This window comes from Phascolarctos cinereus, unplaced genomic scaffold (assembly GCF_003287225.1).
Source record: "Phascolarctos cinereus isolate Bilbo 61053 unplaced genomic scaffold, phaCin_HiC Scaffold_4;HRSCAF=312, whole genome shotgun sequence".
Classification (NCBI taxonomy): Eukaryota; Metazoa; Chordata; class Mammalia; order Diprotodontia; family Phascolarctidae; genus Phascolarctos; species Phascolarctos cinereus.
The window spans coordinates 648,997,420-649,019,175 of record NW_027555847.1 but is presented as its reverse complement, the minus strand read 5'-3'; the positions used below and the strand labels follow the sequence as shown (position 1 = coordinate 649,019,175).

Sequence of the window (21,756 nt, the reverse complement as noted above, 5' to 3'; positions counted from 1 at the left end):
GGGATGTTGTGGTCTTGCCATCACTGAAAGTCTTCAAGAGTCAAAGAGACTTGAATTTAAATCCAGCCTGTTGCACTTCCTAGCAGCATCACCCTGAGGAGTCATATAGCTTTGGTCTGCCTCTGTTTCCTCATCCGTAAAATGGAGGTGGTAATAATAGCATCTACCTCACAGAGTTGTTGTGAGAATAAATGAAGATAAGCACTTTGCAAACCTTAAAACCCTGTATTAATGCTAGCTGTTATTATTCAAGTGGGTGCTGGATGACTCCTTCTCAGGGATAAGGACTGCTGGATTGGGTTAGGAGATCCTTCCAGCCCTGGGATGCTGCAGGAACACAGGACCCTGTTTGTTTTACACATGCTTTCCTTAGGCTTCTATTTGCTCTTGAGGGACATTTCCTGCAATAATGGGTTGATTCAGCACATTCAGCAGACATCTACCTCATGTCAGTCCCTGTGTAACAATAACAATAAGTCCCCTTTCTGTGGGGTTTTATAGTCAACAAAACACTTTCCTCACAACCACCCTGGGAGGGAGATTGTGCAAATATTATGCCCATTTTATAGAGCAGGAAACAGGATGAGAGTAAGTCAGTTCGACTCACTTGGCCCTATTTTCCTCTTCCGTAAAATGAAGAAGTTGGACAAGATGACTGCTAAGGACCCTTCAGGGCCTAAATCTGTGACCCTAAGATTCTGTAACTTGTCCCAGGTTATGTAGCTGGGAATAGACAGAAATGTCATTAGAAGGTAACCTTTGAAAGCTGTCATGGAGTCCAAGCAGGAGGCTATAATGTCACAATCCTGTCCCTGTGGCACTGCCAAAAGGAACTCTAACAAAAAAGAAGGGGGACAATAACCCAAAAAATCAGTGCTTTATACTGGCCCTGACTATTCATTCCATCTGGTGCCTGAGGATTTCCAAAGGGACAGGATTTCAGAAGCTTTCAGGAAGCCACCAGCTTTAGTTAATTGGCTCCTCCTGTCCCCTCACCTCAGCCAAGGTAACTGGGGAACTTGCTATGCTGCCTTCAAAAATGTAGGCGGCAGAGACATAAGTCACTAATTGTTCTTCTATTGGTCCTGGAAAGGAAAACAGACCTTCTGACTGAGGAGGGGGAAGCTGCCCTCCCCAGTGCTTCCTTACAAGAATTCAGAGCTGAATTGTATTGGAGAAAAGCAGCATTGAGTCTGAGAGGATGATTAGGGAGTTTTGAGTCCAACCTTGTTATTTTACAGAAGAAGAAACTGAAGCGTTAAGTGAGGAAAGGGCTTTCCCACAGTTGCAAGAACTCTGAAGTATGATCACATCGGTGAAGAACAGGGAGTGATTTCATGTGTCGTCATCCTGTTTACACTTGTATTATTGAGTCAAGTAATTAAAAAAAAAATCTGTCCTCGCTGTCAATACAGTCTTATTATGAAAGTTAATCTTTGTTTTAAGTCACATCTGCCTTTATCAATGTATTTGAAGTTCTCTAAGCAGTTTAGTTCTGCCAACACTTTCTTATACTGAAAGATTCCTGTAATCAAGGTCTGGTTAAAATAAATAAATAAACAGAAAATAAGCAGAGAGATGAATAAACAAATAAATGCATATTGTGCATATGTAGGCTTAAACTAATAAATGATCACATTATATAATAGTCAAGTAAACAGGACTTTGCAAGCTATTCTTTCCTGCTGTAACTAAACATGAGCCAGTGTCATTGTTAGCCTTTAAATATGCGTGGATAGACTTGGTCATAGAATACTGAAATGACAAGTTTTCTCTTTTGTGAGACCCTCTACCAATTTTTAGGTTTTCCTCTTCTGTCCATTCACTAATGCTTTTTCCGTCAGGGAGCAAGTACCCTGGAGTCTAGAAGATCCTTCCTCATCTTACCTGTTGAGTGCTTCCCGTTCCTATGTCCCAAGACTCTTACAGGCATCTTTTTTTTCCCCTGGGCATATAGTGATGGAGTACAGATGTGGCCAACATCGTAGCTATATTCTCAAACCAGAGATCCATTTGCCCTCAGGTGACATCCCTCCTTATCTTTTTGAGGTAAGCTACTTCTACAGTTGTCCTTGCTACTCCCTTCGGGATAGATCCAGAGAGACAAGACAGAAATGAGACACTGTCTCCTTGAATACACTGTTCTGAGTAAGACGGAACAACATTCACAAGTAGATCACTATGGAAATATGACAAGAACAGTCCCTACTTTCACAGTCCAGTAAGCATTCCACTCTGGGGCCACATTAACTGTAATTTGCCTGAAGTGTTATTATAACATTTGATTTAGAGTCAGAAGACCTAGGTCCAAATTCTGGCTTTGCTATTCCTTGTATAGCCTTGGGCAAGTTACTTCTCTCTGCCTCAGTTTCCTCAGCTATCAAAAATGAGGGGTTAGAAAAGATAATCTTTAAAGTCTCTACCAGTTCTGAATCCCATGATGCTATGAATGACAGCAGGCAACAGGCCATATCAGATCACTGGCATCAGGCTGTCAGCTGATGATCTCTTGGCTTTATTGATGAGGAGGGAGTTATGTTAGTTGATGATAATCCTTTTCATGTGTATGATTTCTTCCCCCTTACTATTTCTGCCCCCTAATCTTTGCATTTGTATTTTCTCTCATCTGCTGTGGCTTCTGCCCACTGTACAAATTCACATTCCCTTGCTGGTAACTACTCAGACATTTGATGCTGGAGGAAGTTTGAGAAAAAAGGCGCAAGTGACACATCTTTGATAAGGACTAACATCTACTTCCTCCAGTTGCCGTGTTTGTACACACATGCCTTCTACAATACAACAGACATTTTCTGTGATTTAGCCCAGAAGACTTATTGAGAAGTTATTATTGGGGCAAGGCGGGCTTCCTGATTTCCTTTAGATGACAGCATGCACGTTTAGGAGCCCCTTCTGGGTTGCTCCCCAAACCAGCATTTGCATTGGCACAGTAGGTGCCCAGAAGGGCTGCTGCTATGTACTCTTAGGATTTTCAGGGTAACTTATATGAGGCTACTACTAACACCCACAAGCCCCCATTAATACATTTCCCCTTAATAATCAGCTAGTAAACTTTATATTTTTGCAATGACATTTACTAAGATGCTAGAGTAAGATAATTGGTACAAAATGTTCTCCACAAAAGCCGGGGACATAGTCTTCCACAAATACACACAGGTCCATAGGAAGGGTCAGTTTATTGTACTATGGTAGTGAAGCACATACATAAGGACACACGTAACTAAGTGGTAACTCATAACTCTTGGCATTTTATGACCTGGAAGTCCTTTCTTCAGTCCATAGCCAGCATTCTTCTCTGGTACAAGAGGCTATGCTTTTTGTCTTTTTTCCTGCTCCATCTCCTGCCTCACCATTTAAGAAGGATCTTAGCCATGCTTCCCCTCAGTCAATCACAAGTGGTCTCTTTCCATAATCCTCCTCTTTGCTAGTTGCATTGCCCTTCTCTCCCTTCCTCCCTTCTTCCTTTTCCTTCTTTCCTTCCTTCCTTCCGTCCTTCCTTCCTTCCTTCCTTCCTTCCTTCTTTCTCTCCTTCCTTCCCCATTCATCCCTCTCTTCTTTTTCCTTCCTTCCTTTCTCCTTCTTCCCTCCCTTCCTCCTTCCCCTTCTTCCTCCTTCCTTCCTTCTTTATCTTCTTCCTTTCACTCTCTTCCTCCCTTTCTCCCTCCTTCCCCTTCCTTCCCTCCTTTCTTCTCCATTCATCCCTCTCTTCTTTTTCCTTCCTTCTTTCTCTCCTTCCTTTCTCCTTCTTCCCTCTCTTCCTCCTTCCTTCCCCTTCTTCCTCCTTCCTTCCTTCTTTCTCTTCTTCCTTTCACTCTCTTCCTCCCTCCCTTTCTCCCTCCTTCCCCTTCCTTCCTTCCTTCCCCATTCATCCCTCTCTTCTTTTTCCTTCCTTCTTTCTCTCCTTCCTTTCTCCTTCTTCCCTCTCTTCCTCCTTCCTTCCCCTTCTTCCTCCTTCCTTTCTTCCTTCCTTCCTTCCTTCCTTCCTTCCTTCCTTTCTCCCTCATTCCCTCCCTCCCTTCCTTCCTTCCTTCCTTCCTTCCTTCCTTCCTTCCTTCCTTCCTTCCTTCCTTCTTCCCTTCCTTCCTTCTTCCTTCCCCTTCTTCCCTTTCTTCTTCCTTCCTTCCTTCTTTTCTTCCTTTCCTCCCTCCCTCCCTCCCTCCTTCCTTCCTTCCTTCCTTCCTTCCTTCCTTCCTCCTTTCCCTCCTTCCTTCACCATTCATCCCTCTCTTCTTTTTTCCTTCCTTCTCTCCTTCCTTTCCCCTTCTTTCCGCTCTTCCTCCTTCCTTCCTTCCTTCCCCTTCTTCCTTCCCTCTCTTCCTCCTTCCTTTCTCTTCTTCTTTCCCCTTCCCTCCCTCCCTCTGTTCCACCTTCCTTCCTTCCTTCCTTCCTTCCTTCCTTCCTTCCTTCCTTCCTTCCTTCCTTCCTTCCTTCCTTCCTTCCTTCCTTCCTTCCTTCCCTCATGACTTTCTAGCTCCCCTTTATGTGTTGTCTTGTCTTCCCCCATTAGAATGTAAGCTCTTTGAGGGCAGAGACTGTCTTGCTTGCTTGTATTTATATCCATAGCACTTAGCACTTAGCACTTAGCACTTAGTAAATGCTTTATCTTCCTCTGTCATGCAACCTCCTCCTTTTGAAGTTGAGGACACTGAGGTCCAAGGAAGTTAAGTGGCTTGCCCAAGGTAACACAGCAGCCAACGGAGGTGGAAGCTGGCCCCAGGTTCTTGGATGCCACTGCTTGGGTGCTTTTTGCCCCATTCCCTACTGCCTCCTCACCTTTTAATTTTATAGAACACACTGAGGCCCAGAGAGGTGTTCACTGTCACACTGCCGGTCAGCGGTAGAGCTAGGTTCGTACATTCTGATTCAGTTATCTTTGCACTGTACCTTAGTTCCTTAAGATTCCCTGGCAGAAAGAAAACAGAATAGGTTGGAGGTTGGAGAGAAGCAATGGAAGAGGAAAGCAGACAGACGGAAAGAGGCAGGGAGGGAGGGAAGGACCTGAGCAGGCAGTAGGAGCCAGTGAGCCAGGCTGTTACGGTCGGGCGGGCAGAGGAGCTGGTATGGGGTGGGGCAGGAGTTGCTGTGACAGTCCCCCCTCAGGTGAAGGGTGGGGCTCATTAATGGGGACTGGTCTAGGCTCAAACTTGGTCCTTGTGTGAGAGGTGATTACAGGCACTGCAGACAAAAGACAATGAGGAACTCATTACGAAGCCGCTGGTAATGGGAGCTGATAAAACGTCTTGAAGCAGGAGGCTAAATTAAGAAAACACAGCCTAAACGTGTTTCCAAGAACGTGAACAGTGGGAAGGGGGTGTTGCAGGGGGAGGAGAAAGGGGAAACAAAAAGGAGCAACAGAGAAAAACCTCAGGCATGATAAAATCTTAGAATTGTGTATTTTTAGAATCTTGGTGTCATGTAATCTTAGAATCATCGAAATTTTAGAATCTCAGATTGGGAAGAGAGAGGCCTCAGAGGTTATTTAGTTTGACCTCCTAACCAGGAAATTATCAGGCTGCCTAAAATGGTAGGGGCTCAGCTCTGCAGTAAGCAGCATTCAGTCATATGTGCAAGGATCGAAGGGACAGTAGAGGATCCCAAAGAGCAGATGATCCCCAAGTAAGGCTTGTTTGCTTTGCGATACATTCTTTGATTTTTTTTTTTTGCTGAGGCAATTGTGGTTAAGTGACCTGCCCAGTCACACAGCTAGTAAGTGTTATGTGAATGAGGTCAGATTTGAGCTCAGGACCTCCTGACTCCAGAGCTGGTGCTCTACCCACTGTGCCACCTAGCTGCCCCTCTGATTTTTTTTAACCACTCCTTCCCCACCCCTCAACACACACAATAGATTTACATCTGACACCACTTAAATTCTGTCGTTCTTTATTGTAATACAATTCATTACTGATTTCTTGTGTGTTAGAGGAGATGTGGGGTATGGGGGCCTTGATCAGAAGGTATAGAAGAACAATTAAGGATTGTGGGTATGTCACTCAGTGCCTAATATGATCATTTGAGAAGATTTTTAAAAATATATCCAAAGGGTCACTGGGACTAGAGAGGAGCCAACATGTGGCTGGCCAATACTTTTTATACTCTTACTTTCCATCTCTGGATGTTCTAGGTTCAGTCAAATCACCTCATTTTACAAATAAGGAAACTGAGGCTTGGAGGGGGTAAGGGGTTTGTCCATGCTTACATAGCTCATGTATATCAGGGCTGGGAATCAAACTGAGGTCCTCTGGCTGCAAGTACAAGGCCCTCAGGGCTCTCTCTCCTCTTGCTCCTCACTTTAAATGGTAGGGTTTCTCTAGGAGTTGGAGCCAGCACTCCAGGAGGGGTGCCGGCATCTCAGCAACCTCAGTGTGTCAGCTCATGCGAGTTTGCCAAGCGGCAGTGGAGGGGTAGCCCTGAGAGGGGAGAGAGGAGCGGGAGGAATTGATATTGTTCTTCCTCGTGTGCTTAGGATGTCTTGAGTAAGCCCCACCCCCCTCCTGCCGTCTGCTCTTCTCCTCTGGGCCCCAGAGTGAAACAACTTGGCTGGCTGGAAATCCAAGCCACAAACCCCAGTACACACAGTTACACTTTCTTTGGATAACATCATCCCTCTGCAGGGAAGGGCAGAAAAGAATCAGGGGTGGCGGCTGGCCTGGGAGCAGGCGAACCCAAGTTTTCTTTTCAGCCCTGCCTCTAAATTGCTGTGTGACCTTGGACTTGTCCCTAACCCTTTGGAAGACTCCGTTTTTCCATCTGCAAAATGAGGCAGAACAGACGGGCACTAGAGTCTCACCTAGTGCCAATCTGTGTCCTCATGGTGTAGCAGAAGGAGTATTGGATTTGGAAGGACACCTGGCTTCTGCTAGTTACTGTGGCGGGTCCATCCCACCCCTGAACAGGGATCCCCTTTATAGCATCCAGAATCAACTGATGTGTCTACAGTGCTTTAAGATTTCCAGAAAACCTTCCTCCCATAAACTTTAAGGGAAGTCATTCAACTGTTATCATCCCCATTTTGTATATGAGGCAGTGGAAATTCATAGAGTCAAAATAACTTGCCCAAAGTCACGCAAATAGGTGGTTCAGAGGATAGAGTGTTGGAGTCAGGAAGACCTGAGTATACTTACTGGCTCTGTGGCCTTGGGTAAGTCACTTAATTCTGTTTGCCTTAGTTTCCTCATCTATAAATTGGGGATAATAAGAACATCTGCTTCCCAGGGTTGGTGTGAGATAAAATCAGATAAGATTTGTAAAGTTTGTGGCACAGTGCCTGGCGCATAGTAGCATTATATAAATGTTGGCTGTTATCTTTATTGTGATTATTATGTATCTGAGCTGATCAGGCAGCAAACTCAGTACTAATAATTTGGGCCCTCATTCCTGTTGAAAAGGACCCATTGGCATCATTCAAAAAACTCCCCTAGGGGGAAGTGTAGGGCTGCCCCTTTCCTAGAAAGACCCTGTTAGACAGTAAAATGCCCAGGTTCTAACTTGTTCCTTGGAGTTGGCCCAGTGCTGATGGTGCATGGGAAGAAGGCTCCTTGCAGCTTGGTGGAGATGAATGCTTTCTTTCCTCCTACACAGACCACCACCCCGACCCCTCCCCTTGATTACTGCCAGTGTAAGAGTGTGTGTGTGTGTGTGTGTGTGTGTGTGTGTGTGTGTGTGTGTGTGTGTACACCCTCTGTGCCACTGGACTGGACTGCCCAGTCATCTCCACCCCTCTAACTCTCCTCACAAGGCTAATAAATAAATAGTTGTCTTGATCAGCATTCCATGTTCCTCTTTCCTGGCAGAATCTGAACCCAGGGAGGCTAGTTTAACCAATTCACGAGCATGGATTGGAATTCAGGTCTTCTGAATCTACAGTCCAGTGGTTCTTCCATATTCTACCCAGCCATTCAGTTTGAAAAGACTCTCATACATGTAGTTCTCCATTCTGTAGGCATGAGCATTCCTGGATGTTATTCATGGGATCTCAGAACTGAAGGGTCCTTTGAAGATACTCAGTCTAACACATACATGGTCAGGAATCTTCTCATTTGCATTCTGCCAAGTACATATCAAACCTCCTCTCGATCACCACCACTGATGGGAAACTCACTGTCATATAGAACAGCTCTTTTTACTTTTAGGAAGCTCTTGTTGGAGGAAGTTGTGCCTCGATCTAGCTGACACTTGCCTCTCTTCAACTTTGCCCCTTTGCTCCTCATTCTGCCCATTGGGGGCCAAGCAGAAGGAGTCTAATTCTTTCGCCCTCCAAACACTTGAAGTCAGGAATCATTTCTTCCCTAACTCTCCTCTTCTCCAAGCTCGCCATCCCTCATTCCTTTGAACATTTTATGTCATTGTATCATCCAGTCTCTAATACCTTCTCCATCCTGGTCCTCTTTCTCTGGACACTTTACAGCTTGTCACTAATCCCAAAACATGAGGTCCAGAAATGAACACAGTTCTCCAGATGGTATCTTACAGTGGCTGAGTATAGCAGTCGTATCACCACCATCTTTCTGGACTCTATGCTTTGATTAATTTAATTAAAAGCTACGTTAGCTTCGCGCCCCCCCCCCCCCGCCTTTTTGGGCTGGCATGTTTTACTGTTGACCCAGTTAAAGTTAATGGTCAATCAGACTCCTGGTTATTTTTACACAAACTCTTGTCTGGCCATCTGAAATTTCTGCAGTTTTTTTTTTCCTACACCAAGTTTAGGACTTTACATCTTCCCCTATTAAATTTCATCTTATTTGATTTAGCTTGTCATTTTAGTCTGTCACCATCTTTTTGGATCCCAGCTCCTTCATCCAGTGTGATAGCTTTCCCTCCAGCTTTCTGTTGCCTAAAAATTTAATAGGCACATGAGCTATGCGTTCATCTGTATAATTTATTAAGCAGCACATGGAGAAGGTCAGATCTTTGGGGCTCTTCACTGGAGACCTCCTGCCATCATCCATGATTATTCTTTTCTTTGGCCATCCAACCTTTAATGAATTGACCTTACTGTCCCATGATCAGATTCACATCTTTCCACCCTCCCCAACAGAATAATATGAGACACTTTGTCAAATGCTTTGCGAAAATCTAAGCATTCTGTGTTGGTGGCATTCCCCTGATCTACTAACAATCTCATAAAAAGTATTGAAGTTAGTCTGACATGACCTATTTTTGATAAACTCATACTGACTCTAAGTGATTCCCACTTCCTTTTCAATGTCATCCTTTTAATAATACAATCTAGAATTTGGCCTGGAATCAAAGTCTTACAACTACCTTATAGTTCCGAAGCGTCATTGTCCCTGTTTTGAAAAATGGGGCAACATTTACAATGACAGCACTTATTAAGTGCCTGCTGCATGCATTTTAGACGGGTGCTGAGCTTGAAGTCAGGAAACCTGAATTCAAGTCCTAGCTCTCATGCTTATTAGCTCTGTGACCTTGTGTTAAGACACTACCTAAGTTTCCTCATCTTTAAACTGGACGTAGCAAAACTTTCACCACCCACCTTGTGAGGAAAACTTTGGCAAACCTCAAAGTGCTATAAAAGTGTTATCTATTATTGTTATCATTATTGGCCTAAACTATCAGATTTTATTAGAACTAGAAAAATGACTGCTCTTTTGTGAGTCTACTACCTTTGCTTGGCTTGAAGGTCTGGCAGCTGTCTAGGTGGCAGAAAAGATCATTTCTCATAACTCTTATCTATTTGAAGTAATTCAGAGCTGGAGGAAAGGGGTTTGTCAGAAGTGGTTATCCTACCATCTTTCCTTTTGGGCTTCCCTGTGGACCCTTGGCCAGATCCCTGAGAGAGGCAAGAAAGTCTTGAAAAGACTTTTGATAAATGATAACAGCAACAGTAAAACAAGTGTTAAACCCCATTTCTCTACCACTTTAACAAATTACAGAATGCTTTCTGTATAGTTAGGTGGCACAGTAGATAGAGTGCCGGGCCTGGAGCCAGGGAGAGTGATCTTCCTGAGTTCAAATCCTGCCTCAGATACTTACTGGCTATGTGACCCTGGGCAAATCACTTAACCCTGTTTGCCTCAGTTTCCTAATCTATAAAATGATCTGGCGAGTGAAATAGCAAACCGCTGCAGTATCTTTGCCAAGAAAATCCCAAATGGGGTCACAGAGAGTCAGACATGACTGAACAACATTCCTCACAACAACTCTATGAGGTGGGTAGCATAATTATTGCTCGTTATTGATATGGAAACTGGGGCTTAGAGAAGATTATAGGCTTGCCCATAGCCATAGATACAGGAAATGTATCTAGGCTGGGAAATAGGATATTGCTTCTTCCTACAAAAAGATTGGCCTGGTATTTAATGCTTGGTTTTACCTTGCTTTTCTAATTCTATATCTTCTTTTCCTCAGCACACACCCACTCCGTAGTCTCCTTGTTCTCCCTTTACATGATAGGCTCATCCTCACACCTGATGCTGCAATCATGGCATTCCATCTGAACATCGTTCATCTTCTGACTCTGATTCTAGGAGTGAACTCCTGGAAGGCAGTAATGATGCCATTTTTTCTTCTTTCAGACTATCAGTAGTCAACAAACATTTTTCAAGCACTTACTATGTGCCAGGTCCAGTACTAAGGGCTAGGGTTACAAAGAAAGGCAAAAGATATTACTATCCTTGAGGAAATCCCAAGTTAATCGGGGAGACAACATGCAACACCTTGACACATGCAGGATACATGTAGAGAGAATAGATACTTTGTACAGAGCTTGAGTAATTGGTCGAATGAAGGATTAAGTAAATGATTGAATGGATAAATGAATAATTAGATGATTGAGTGGAGAAAACACAAAACTTTAGAGCTGGACCTTGAATATCTGGTACAATCCATGCTTGAACGGAGGTTACCTCTACAACATCCCCACAACAGTCTGTGACATTGTGGAGTAGCCCTGATTGTTAGGAAATGTTTGTTTCTGGTGATCCAGAATCTGCCTTCCACTCACTTCCCTCTGTTGCTTCTCTTTCTGATTTCTCATCAGATATTTGAAGTAACTGATCTTGGGTCTCCAAGTCTTCTCTTCTCCCAGCTAACATATTCCTTTCCTTTATTTGCAGCCTGATTTAGTTAAAAATATACTAAATTTGAAGTTGAAGGACCTGGATTCAAAAACTAGCTCAGCTATTTACTACATGTATAACCTTGAGAAAGCCATTTTCCATTTAACCTGCCTGGGTCTCAATTTTCTCATCTGTAAAATATAGGGGTTGGTTAAATGAAATGGTCCTCCAATCTCACCTAGTTGAGAATGAGCCTTGGATCATATGACATAGTCTGTAGTCTTCTCATCATTCTGGTTGCCCAAACACCAAGGTATATGAAAATCCTTCCCAAAAAACACCTAGAACTGAATATTCTAAACTAGGGGTACTTAACTTGGGGTCCATGGATAGGTTTCAGAAGGTCATGAAGTTGGAACATTTAATATTTTGTTAACTTTATTTCAATATAATTGGTTTACTTTGTAATCTTGTATATTATATTTTGTATTTAATAATTCTGAGAAGGGATCCATAGGCTTCAACAGACTGCCAAAGGGATCTATCACCTCTCCTGTAGTGTGTGTGTGTGTGTGTGTGTGTGTGTGTGTGTGTGTGTGTGTGTTTTGAACAGGGCAAAGGCCCTTGTGACTATCCACTCCCTTGATTTTAATGTTATGCTTTTGTTGTTGCAGCCTAAGATCTTAATGATTGTTTGAAAATCATAGAAACATAGAATGCTTTTATTTGAAGAGATCTATATTTGGGTCATCTAGTCCAAGCCATACTGCCTGGGAATCCGCAATATCTCAAATCACATAACCCTCTTATTTTAAAATGATGAGAAACTCACTATTGCCCAAGGCTACTACCAGACATCACTTATTGTTAGAAAGCACTTTCTTATGTTGAGCCTAAATCTACTTCCTAAGGACTTTTCCCTTTTGGTTTTATTTCTGCCCACTTGGGCCCCAGAACAGTACCTCAGATCTTTGAAGGCAATGATTGTGTTGTTTTCCCACCCTCCTGCCCTGTGCAGCCCTGTCCCTCAACATTTATACTATTCATCTCTACCCCTCTAGGGTCAGCCTTATAGACCTGAGGAATTCATTCTCAATGTAACAGAAGGGATTCTCTGTCCTATATTATTTCCTGCATTAAAGCAGATAATGGGGAACATCTAGAATTAAACTGGGCAATTCTTCAGCCATGGAGTGGTCACTATGCTCCCATCATTTAAAAATGGATTAGTCTTACTAGTAAGGGGGTGAGCTTCTCGTCAGTAGAAATGTTTAAGCAGAGGGCAGAAACTTTTTTAGGGATATTTTAGAGAAGATTCCTACCCATTGGACTAGATGCCTTCTGAGGTCCCTCTGTCTCTAGAAGTATATGATTCCTTGAATTTTTCACACTTTAGAATGGACCACAACTCCTTTTAGTGTGTGACCTACTCCCCGGGACATTTTTTAATTAGCTCATAAAAAATGTGAGGTTTAGGTCTGGAGGACTTTATCGTGATACACACACTGATTTTAGTCTTGCTTTCTAGACTCAGCCCAGGTCCCAATTCCTCCAGGAAGCTTCTCTGCCTTGTTCAGTCTAGGCTGACCTCTCTTTCCTCTGCTTGGTTATGTCATAACAGTTTGAACTTAAATGTCTCATAGTTGTGCTGTGTAAAACCCATGTCCCCTACTATATCTGTTGTATGTTCAGATTTGAAACTGGAGAGGACCTTAGAGATTATTTAGTTTAGCCTCCTTATCAAGTGGCAGAACCAGTCAGGCAGACAGCTAGCACTTATTAATCACCTACTGTGTGCTAGGCACTGTGCTAAGCACCATAGGTACCAAGAAAGGCAGAATAGCTGTCCTTGCTCTCAAGTTGCTCACAATCCAGTGGGAGAGACAACATACAAATAGCTATGAACGAACACTATCCAGACAGGATGAATGGGGGATGGTCTCAGAGAGGAGGTTGCTTGTTGTCCTTCGTACTCAGAGGACCAAAATGACATCATGATGTTGAGTTCAGTCTCAGACAGGCACTCCTGAGATTAAGGAGGATGAGGAAAGGCTTCTAAGCCTGGGAAGTCAGGAGGCAGAGATTGGGAGAGAGAGAGTTCTAGGCAACAGAGGACAGACCCTGAAAATGGAAGGGCAAAGAGGCCAGTATCACAAAAGAGTACATGGTGAGAAGTATGGTATGAGAAGACTGGAAATGTAGGGAGGTGCCACGAACTAAGCAGAAGATTTTATATTCGTTCCTAAAAGTAATAGAGAGCCATTGGGGTTTATTGACTAGGGAGATGACATGGTTAGACAGGCAGTGAAGGCAGACCAGGTTGATATCCGAGCGGAGGATGGGTTAGTATAGGGAGAGACTTGAGACAGGGGCACCAACCAGAAGGCTCCTGCAATAGTGTGGGCATGAGGTGTTGAGGACCTGCACCAGGATGGTGTTGGTGTCCCAGGTGAGATGGTACAAAGGTGAAATCTATGGAACTTGGCAACAGATGGGCTGTAAGTGGTGAGAATGAGGAGTTGAGAATGATACCAAGGTTTAAGGCCAGGGTGACTGGAAGGAGTAGAGAGGTTAGAAAGAAGGGAGGGTTTGGGCAGAAAGATAAATAGTTCAGTTTTGGATATGTCGAGTTTAAGATGTTGCAGGACAGCCAATTTGAGATGTCCATTAGGCAGGTGGAGATGCAAGACATCAGCAGAGAAGTTAGGGCTGGATAAATTGATTTGAGTATCATCAGCATAGAGATGATAATCAGATCCATTAGTCACTACGAGAAATGGTATCTAGACAGATGGTAAGAGGGACCAGGACAAGCACCATTAACATGGTGAGGGCATGACTTGGGGCAAGATCCAGAAAAAGAGAAAAGGCAAATAGGAGAACCAGCAGAAGGAAGTGTCAGGAAAACCTAGAGAGAAGAGAGTGTCCAGGAAAAGAGGGTGATTGACAGTATCAGAGGCTTCAGAGGTCAGAAGGGATGAGGACTGAGAAGAGGCCATGGATTTGATGATAACTTGGTACAGACCAATTTTAGTTGTAGGATGAAGTCAGAAGCCAGACTGCAGAGTGTTAAGAAGAGAGTGAAAGGAAGGGAAGTGGAGGCACCAGTTGTAGGGTAAGGAGTCTCACCATAAAATGGAAGAGAGACATGTGAGGGTAGACAGTGGGGATGGATGGATCAAGTGTTGAGGGTGGTGGAGACATGGGCATATTTGTAGAAATTAGGAAGCAGCCTGTAGACAGAATAATGAAAGATTAGTGAGAGAGTAGGGATGATAGAGGGGCAGTCTGCTGGAGAGGATGGGATGGAATGGGATCACTTGTGCACATCCAGGGATTTGCTTTGGCCAGGAGAAGGCCTTCCTCTTCATGTGAGATAGGGATAAAGGAGGAGATAGATAGTGAAGGAAGGCATCTGAGTATGTGAGTTATGGAATACAGGGGAAAAATAAGAGCTCTGTGGGAATGGCCTCATTTTTTATTTCAGTAAAATATGAGTCAAAAGCCAGAATCAGAACCCAGATCTCCTGATTCCCAATGCAGGTATCCTTATCATCATCATAATTATTATTAACATTTATATAGCACTTATTATGTGCCAGGCACTGTGCTAAACACTTTACAGTTATTATCTCATTAGATCCTCACAACAACCCTGGGAGATAGGTGCTATTATTATTCCCATTTTTTTAGAGGAGAAAATTGAGGCAATCAGATTGAGTGATTTGTCCAGGATCACACAGCTGGTGTGTATCTGAGGCCAGATTTGAACTCAGGTTTTCCTGATTCTAGGCCAGGCACTCTATTGTCCAGGAATGCATAGTGGTGGAATCTGAATCCCCAGGCTCAGTTGTAGCGCTGTGTTCCACAGCTGGGATTGATGGGGAATCCGAAAGGGGCAGAGAGGGAAGGTCAGTGACGCAGTTAGGGGAATATTGTAAAGAATCAGAATAAAGAAAGGCACATTTGAAGGCAGAAACGAGAAGCATCATCGCATTTGGACCCTGGTCCTGCTAGCAATCACAGCATCTGTTCACCCAGATCTTGCTGTACATACGAGGGGAAGGGAGTTGGTGTTGGCTATCTGCATACCTGGAGAATCACCCTCCATAGGTAATGCTGTTCCTATTAGTCTGGGAGCCCCTGTTGATCATCCTTGGCCTGGGAATTCAGTTGTAAATGTTCTCTTCTCTCTCTGTCCTGACTCCCTCTGACTCCCTCTACCCCTTTTCCTCCCTTTCCCTTCCTGCTTTCCTCCTCTCTTATCTTTTTGCCCTTTCCTCATACTCATTTCCTCTTTCCTAACTTCCTTTACCATTCTTTTCTTTTTATATCTTTACCTCTTCCTTCTATTTGTGTCTCTCTGTCTCCCTTTGTGTCTTTCTCAATTTCTGTATTTCTGTCTCTATCTCTTTTTGTCTCTGTCTCTCTCGGTTTCCCTTTATCTCTATGCTCCTCTCTGTTACTGTGTTCCGTCTCCTTTCCCTTTCCTCTGTTTCTGTCTCCCTATGCTGATCTGCGTCTGTATGTACATCTTTTTCCAATGTCTCTTCTGTATCTCTGCCTCCCTTGGACATTCTGCCCCTTGCTTCCCAGGCATGCATCACAGCAAGAGACCAATGAAACCATCTGTGCCAGCGTCAGTGCTGTCAAGCAGCTGTCAGAGTTCGTGCGGGGCTTGTCTCAGGTATGTGCCGTGGTCAGAGCATCTGACCCCCCAGCCATCGGCAAGGTGGGTCTGGGAGAGGGCGAGATTCAGCTTTTGGCCTTCCTGCCAACCCCAAAGAACTGCAAACCTTGTGCAGAGGTGTTTGAATCCTACCAGTCAAGGGATGAGGAGCTTCCCACCTAGTACAGGAATCACTTTCATTAGCCACCTGCCAAGATGGCATTCATTCTCTGCTTGTACAGAAAGGGATGAGGAACTCACTCTTCCTAGAAATCCCATGCTGTTTTGAGTCAACTCAAACTTGGAAAGTTTGCTTTTAAATTGAGTTGAAACATACTTCTCATTAAATTACTGCTTTCCTGTTCAATGAGATAGTCACACTGTTTGTTATGGACATTCTCCTAAATATGCAATCTGGAATCTAATTTAAAAAATTGGCAATCATATCATCTTGGTGAGACCTCTTGGGTCTATGGCCACCTAAGACCCCTAGGAGATTTTTCAAATGAATAGTTAGCTAGGTGTTTCCCCCTCATTCTGTAAGGAGGTAAGGCAGCCATTATCCATGGCCTTTTCTACCTTATTCATCTGGAGAGGGTCATCATCATTGTTTACTTGCTGATGCCAACATCAGTGCTGTTGCCATCTTTGTCACCATCATCATGACCACCAGAATCACCATCCTCATCATCATTCTCACCATTATTACCATCACTATCATCATTATCAAATTACTGTTAATATCAACATAAAACCCCCTAATACCATGATAATCTTCACCATTGTTGGGATCACCATCATCAGTGGGATCACATGGTGACAGAACAGGATGAGAGTTTTATGATGATTAATTCAGTAGCCTGTGGAGGAATAGATGGATTAGATCAGAGATGGGGAAGCTGCTTAGGTTACTCTTGGAAAATTCTAAAGCAGTTGTGTTGAGGGCCTGAAATACAAAGAGATGACCATGTACATGATCATAGAATTCCAGAGCCTTAAGAGGCCTCAGAAATAAGCTACTCTGTTCCCCTGTTTTACAGAGGAGAAAATGGTGGCTCAGGAACGTCATGGCTCTTGCTGTGGAGTTGCCTGTGTGGTTTGATGATGGATTGATGGGCTCTTACCCTGGTGTTCTGCTCTATTGCAAACTGCCAGGGCACTTATCTGATGCCATGATAGCTTCATGCCAGAAGTTGGTGTTTAAATGATAGCCTGGAGAACTTTGTGCACTTAAACACAGAATTTATGGCCCATTATGAAATGCAACCCATTTTGATGGTTTTCTTCTGTGCTGTGGGCTAATAGAGCACTTTGCACAGTTATGGACCAGAAGAGAGAGAAAAAAAATCAATTAACCAGTCCATCAGTCAGCAAGCATTTATTAAGTGCCTACTATGTGCAGAGACCCAAAAGACAAAAACAAAATAGTCCTAGCTATCTAGGAAATTACATTCTACCAGGAGAAAGGGAGGGCATGCACACGTTTTTACATAAACAAATCCAATGAAGCTAAGATTAAAAGGGGAAAGGACATGACTAGGAAAAAAAAAATCTTTATTGTAAGTTTCTCTGATAAAGGTCTTATTTCCAAGTATATAAGGAATGGAGTCAAATTTATAAAAATAAGAACTTTTGATAAATGATCTAAGGATCTTTCTACATCATTAAATTCTCAAGGAAAGGAACCTAGGCTAGCTGTGCTCCTTTGAAAAAAAAGAATGCTCCAAATCACTCATTAGAGAATTGTAAATTAAAGCAAGAGCAGCTAGGTGGCACAGTGGATAGAGTGCCAGGCCTGGAGCCAGGAAGACTCATCTTTCTGAGTTCAAATCTGGCCTCAGATACTTACTAGTTTTGTGACCCTGGGCAAGTCACTTAACCTGATTTGCCCCAGTTTCCTCATCTGTAAAATGAGCTGAAGAAGGAGATGGCAAACCATTCCAGTATCTTTGCCAAGAGAACCCTAAAAGGGGTCACAAAGAACCAGACATGCTGAAAATGACTAAATGATAGTAACAACAAATTAAAGCAACTCTGAGGTTCTACCTGACACCCATCATATTGACAAAATTGACAAAAAAGAAAAGGAAACATGTTGGAGGGGTTATAGGAAAACAAGGACTTTGATGCATTGATTGGTAGACTTGTGAATGAGTACAGCCATTCCGAAAAGCAATTTGGAATGATATACAAAAAGTTTTTAAGCAACGTACACCCTTTGACCTAACTATACCACTGCTAAGCTTATACCTAAAAGAGATTTTAAAAATAGGAAAATATCCTTTATGTACAAAAATTATTCTTCGCAGAATTTTTAGGGGTGGCAAAAAAAAAAAGGAAATTAAAAGGATACTCATCAACTGGGGAGTGGCTGAACAAATGGTGGTAGATGAATGTGGTAGAGTGCAAATGAAATGAAGGTACTATACATGGTTTCAAAGAGCCATGGAGAGTCTTGTGTGAACTAATGCTGAGTGAAGTGAGCAGAACCAGAAGAAGCATTTATACTGTAACATCAGTATCATAAAAGTGACCCATTTTGAAAAATTATATAAACTGATAAAGAATGAAATTGAGGATAACCAGAAGAACAATTTATACAATATCACCAAAGCTGTAAGACAAAAAGCAACTTTGAAAGACTTTAGAACTTTGACAATTGCAATGACCATTCATGAATCCTTAGGAGGAAGAGAATGATGAAACACACTATCTACCTCCTGGCAGAGGAAGGACAGATTCAGAGCGCAGAATTTTTACACAAATATGTAAATATATGCATATATGTATAACATATATAAAAATGTGTATATATACATACATGTATATATACAGATGTCTATTACATACACGTGTATTATATATATACATATATATACACACACACACAAATATTTGTTTATAACCAATGAGGGAATTTGTTTTGGTTTTTGTATGTATAATTGTTAAAAGGAAATTGTTTTTCTTCCCCCCCCCCCACGTTAATGGGGTGAGAGGTGGAAGAGAAAGTCGATTTGTTCATTTGAAAAAGAATTATTTTAAAACAAAGAAAGAGCTCTGACTGTGGAGTCAGTGGACGAGTTCGACTCCTGACTCTGATCCCTCCTACCTCTTTGACACAGTACAAGTCACTTAAATGAGGAGGTTGGACTGACTTGATGGCCTCTGGAGTCCCTTCTAGAGTGATGATCCTTTATAAATGCAAATTTGAGTCAGGAGATATCACTAATAACTGTGAATACTGACAATCTCAGAACTGCATTTTGCTAATGCTTCTTCTAGCTTTAAACAGTGATTGGTAGGGCAATCATCCTTCCTTTCAATCCCGTTTAGTCCGTCAAGCCTTTATTTTTGGAAATAGTGGCACAAGTTCAGGTTCCAGAACCCCTTTAGTTTTCTAGGGTGGATCGAATGGTGGTAGTGAGCAATGGCAGGACAGTGGCCCAGGCATGCCCATTGACCAGAGGAGGGCCCCTCATCCATCTTCTCCTCTTCTCCTTGCAGCAAGAATGCCTTCAGCTAGACCGACTGAGGAGTCAACTGTTGGATGTTCTCCAGCGCTATGGAGCTGCCCAAAAGGTGAGGGCTCTGGGACCACTGCCCCACTCCCCTACAGCATGCCTTAGAGGGAATAATAATGATAGAAATGCCTTCCGTTTAGATAGGGCTTTAAGCATTCCTGGTTATTTTGTTCACTGTGACCCTATAGAGTAGACAGTGATTTTTACAGATTTTACAGATAGCAAACCTGAGGCCTAGAGAATTACTGGGCTGCCCTTAGGAAAAGATTCTGTAATAGCCAAGTGGGGGTAGCCAGGAGCCCAGTGTGATTTGCTTTGAATAATGCCTCACATCTGTACAGCCTGTTTTTGGGCAGTTTAAAGCCTGTTCCCCATTCTCTTAGCTCATGCAATCCTCACCACACCCCAGGGATTTAGGCAGGACTTCTTTTATAGTACAGGCAGCCAGTGTTGGCTTTGGAGTCCGGAGACCTCTATTCAAACCCAGCTTCAGTATTTCTTAGTTCTGTGACCTTAGGCACTTCCTCAAAAGACTGGACTGTATGACTCTGGACAAATCACTTTGTTTCTCTCCACCTTAGTTTCCTTGCCTATAAAATGGGGCTAATGATACTTTCACTTGCAACCTCACAGGGTTGGTTTTGTTTTGTTTTGTTTTGTTTTGAGAATCATGAGTTACTGTATGTAAAGCCCTTTGCAAACCATAAATATTAAATATTAACCTTCTGCATTCTGAGGTCCCTTCCAACTTGGACATTCTGTGCTTAAAGTGTCTTCTAGCTCTGACATTCTAGTTTCTAGGTTTTAGGTTCTGAGGTTCTTTCCAGCTCTAACATTCTATGTCCTAAGTTCCCTTTCAGCTCTGACAGTCTATATTCTAAGGTCCCTTCCAGTTTTAACTTGCTATGATCTATGTTTTGTCATCCCTGTGATGTGCTGACTAGGTTTGGTTGGCTTTTCAAATGCTTCTTAATCTTCCCAAAGGTCACTAGCCTAAGACCACTCTCTACATATTCTACTTTCACTCCATCACAGAAGCCTACAAATAAGACCACAGGCTCACGTTTTTAATAATGATCTAAGGTTTTTAAAGTGCTTTCTTTAGAGTAGCTCCATGAGGTAAGTAGTACAAATATTATATATCCGTTATAACAACAAGGAAATCTTAAGCTACTTCTGTGACTGTGTTGTCTTTTTGTTGTGTTACTGTAGTTTCCCACAAATCATCCCCTTTCAGCTTAGGCCGGGGCTTTCTTGGAAGTCAAGGCATAGGGTGCCTGAACTGGAAAAGCCCTTGAAAGACAGTGTCAAAGCTAAAAGGGACCTCCTATGTCATCTAGTCCAACCTCTGCCTCCCCTCATACAGATAAGGAAGCTGAGGCCCAGAGAAGAAAAATGATTTATCCGAGGTTGCTCTTACCGTTGGGGGCAGAGTCTGACTCATAGGTGGGAACTTTTTTATACTATACCATAGATAGTCAGTGAATGCTTGCTGAATAGTATTAAATTAAATTAGGTCTATAAGGGACCCTAGACTAGTCTTTATAGTTAAGAAAGTTTTATAATAATTTTACAGATAAGAAAAACTGAGTTCCCAACATGTTAGGGTATAATAATATAGCAACAACAACAACAGTTCGCATTTCTATGACTCTTTAGAGTTTGTGAAGCACTTTCCTCACAATAGTCATATGATGTAGAGAGTGTGAGTATCATTATTCCAATTTTACATATAAGGACAATAAGACCCACAGAGATGATGGGACTTGTGTTCAGTCACAGAACTAGTAAGTACTAAAACTGTGACTCAGATAACCTCTGGTCTGGTTGTTCCTACCACCCCAAGATTGTCTCTCAAGGCCGTAGTTAGCTCACTAGTCATTGAGTCAGGCTAAAGCCCAGGTTTCTCCTCTCTTGGGTCATTTCTATCCCCTGGGGGAGGGTGGGTGGTAGGGAGTCAAATGAGCATGATTATGTCTGTGGGCCTAGCCAGAAGCTCTCTATTTACTTGCCTCCTTCCTCACTTCTTTCCAATTCTTTGACAGAAAATAGTAGAGAAGTCCAAGACCCCACTTCCCATGGTGTTCACAGCAGGCTCACAGAAGAGCAGAAGGCAGGTGGGTATCATGCACATGGTAGGGGAGCCTGCCCTGGTGTATGTAGCATAGGGTTGGAGGTCTAGGGTTGTAATGCAATAATGCAATCATCATTTTTTCCTGGGAGGCATGATGGGATGTGGAGGAGGAGAAGGAAAGGGAGCAGATGGGTTGGTTTGACCTAAGGAATCTCCCTCTTGAGCTAAGGACTTTCTTCCTCACGTAGTGCTTTCTGTCCAGCAAGAAAAGATCGGTCTCTCATGACCCTTAGAAGGCTGTGTGCTCTTAGATCAATTTCCCTGGGAGGGAGGAAGGGAATGGGGGATAGGCTACCTAGAACCTACCTCATGTCTCACACAGGCCCAATGAAAAACCATGGCACAGTGTGTATTATAGCTCTGACATGTATAGCTCTAGCTGTTTTAAGGGGTAGA

The 21,756-nt window shown here is 42.9% G+C and overlaps 1 protein-coding gene across 3 annotated transcripts in view; it reads left to right on the top strand.

Moving 5' to 3' along the window:
• Positions 1 to 21,756, top strand: part of TSNARE1 (t-SNARE domain containing 1) — a 287,962-nt gene that overhangs the window by 131,632 nt on the left and 134,574 nt on the right. For all 3 annotated transcript variants that reach the window (XM_078153781.1, XM_078153782.1, XM_020995260.2), the window contains exons 6-8: positions 15,633 to 15,723; positions 19,210 to 19,284; positions 21,272 to 21,343. In XM_078153781.1, coding sequence (XP_078009907.1) covers positions 15,633 to 15,723; positions 19,210 to 19,284; positions 21,272 to 21,343 — 238 coding nt within the window. The remainder of the gene's footprint in view (positions 1 to 15,632; positions 15,724 to 19,209; positions 19,285 to 21,271; positions 21,344 to 21,756) is intronic.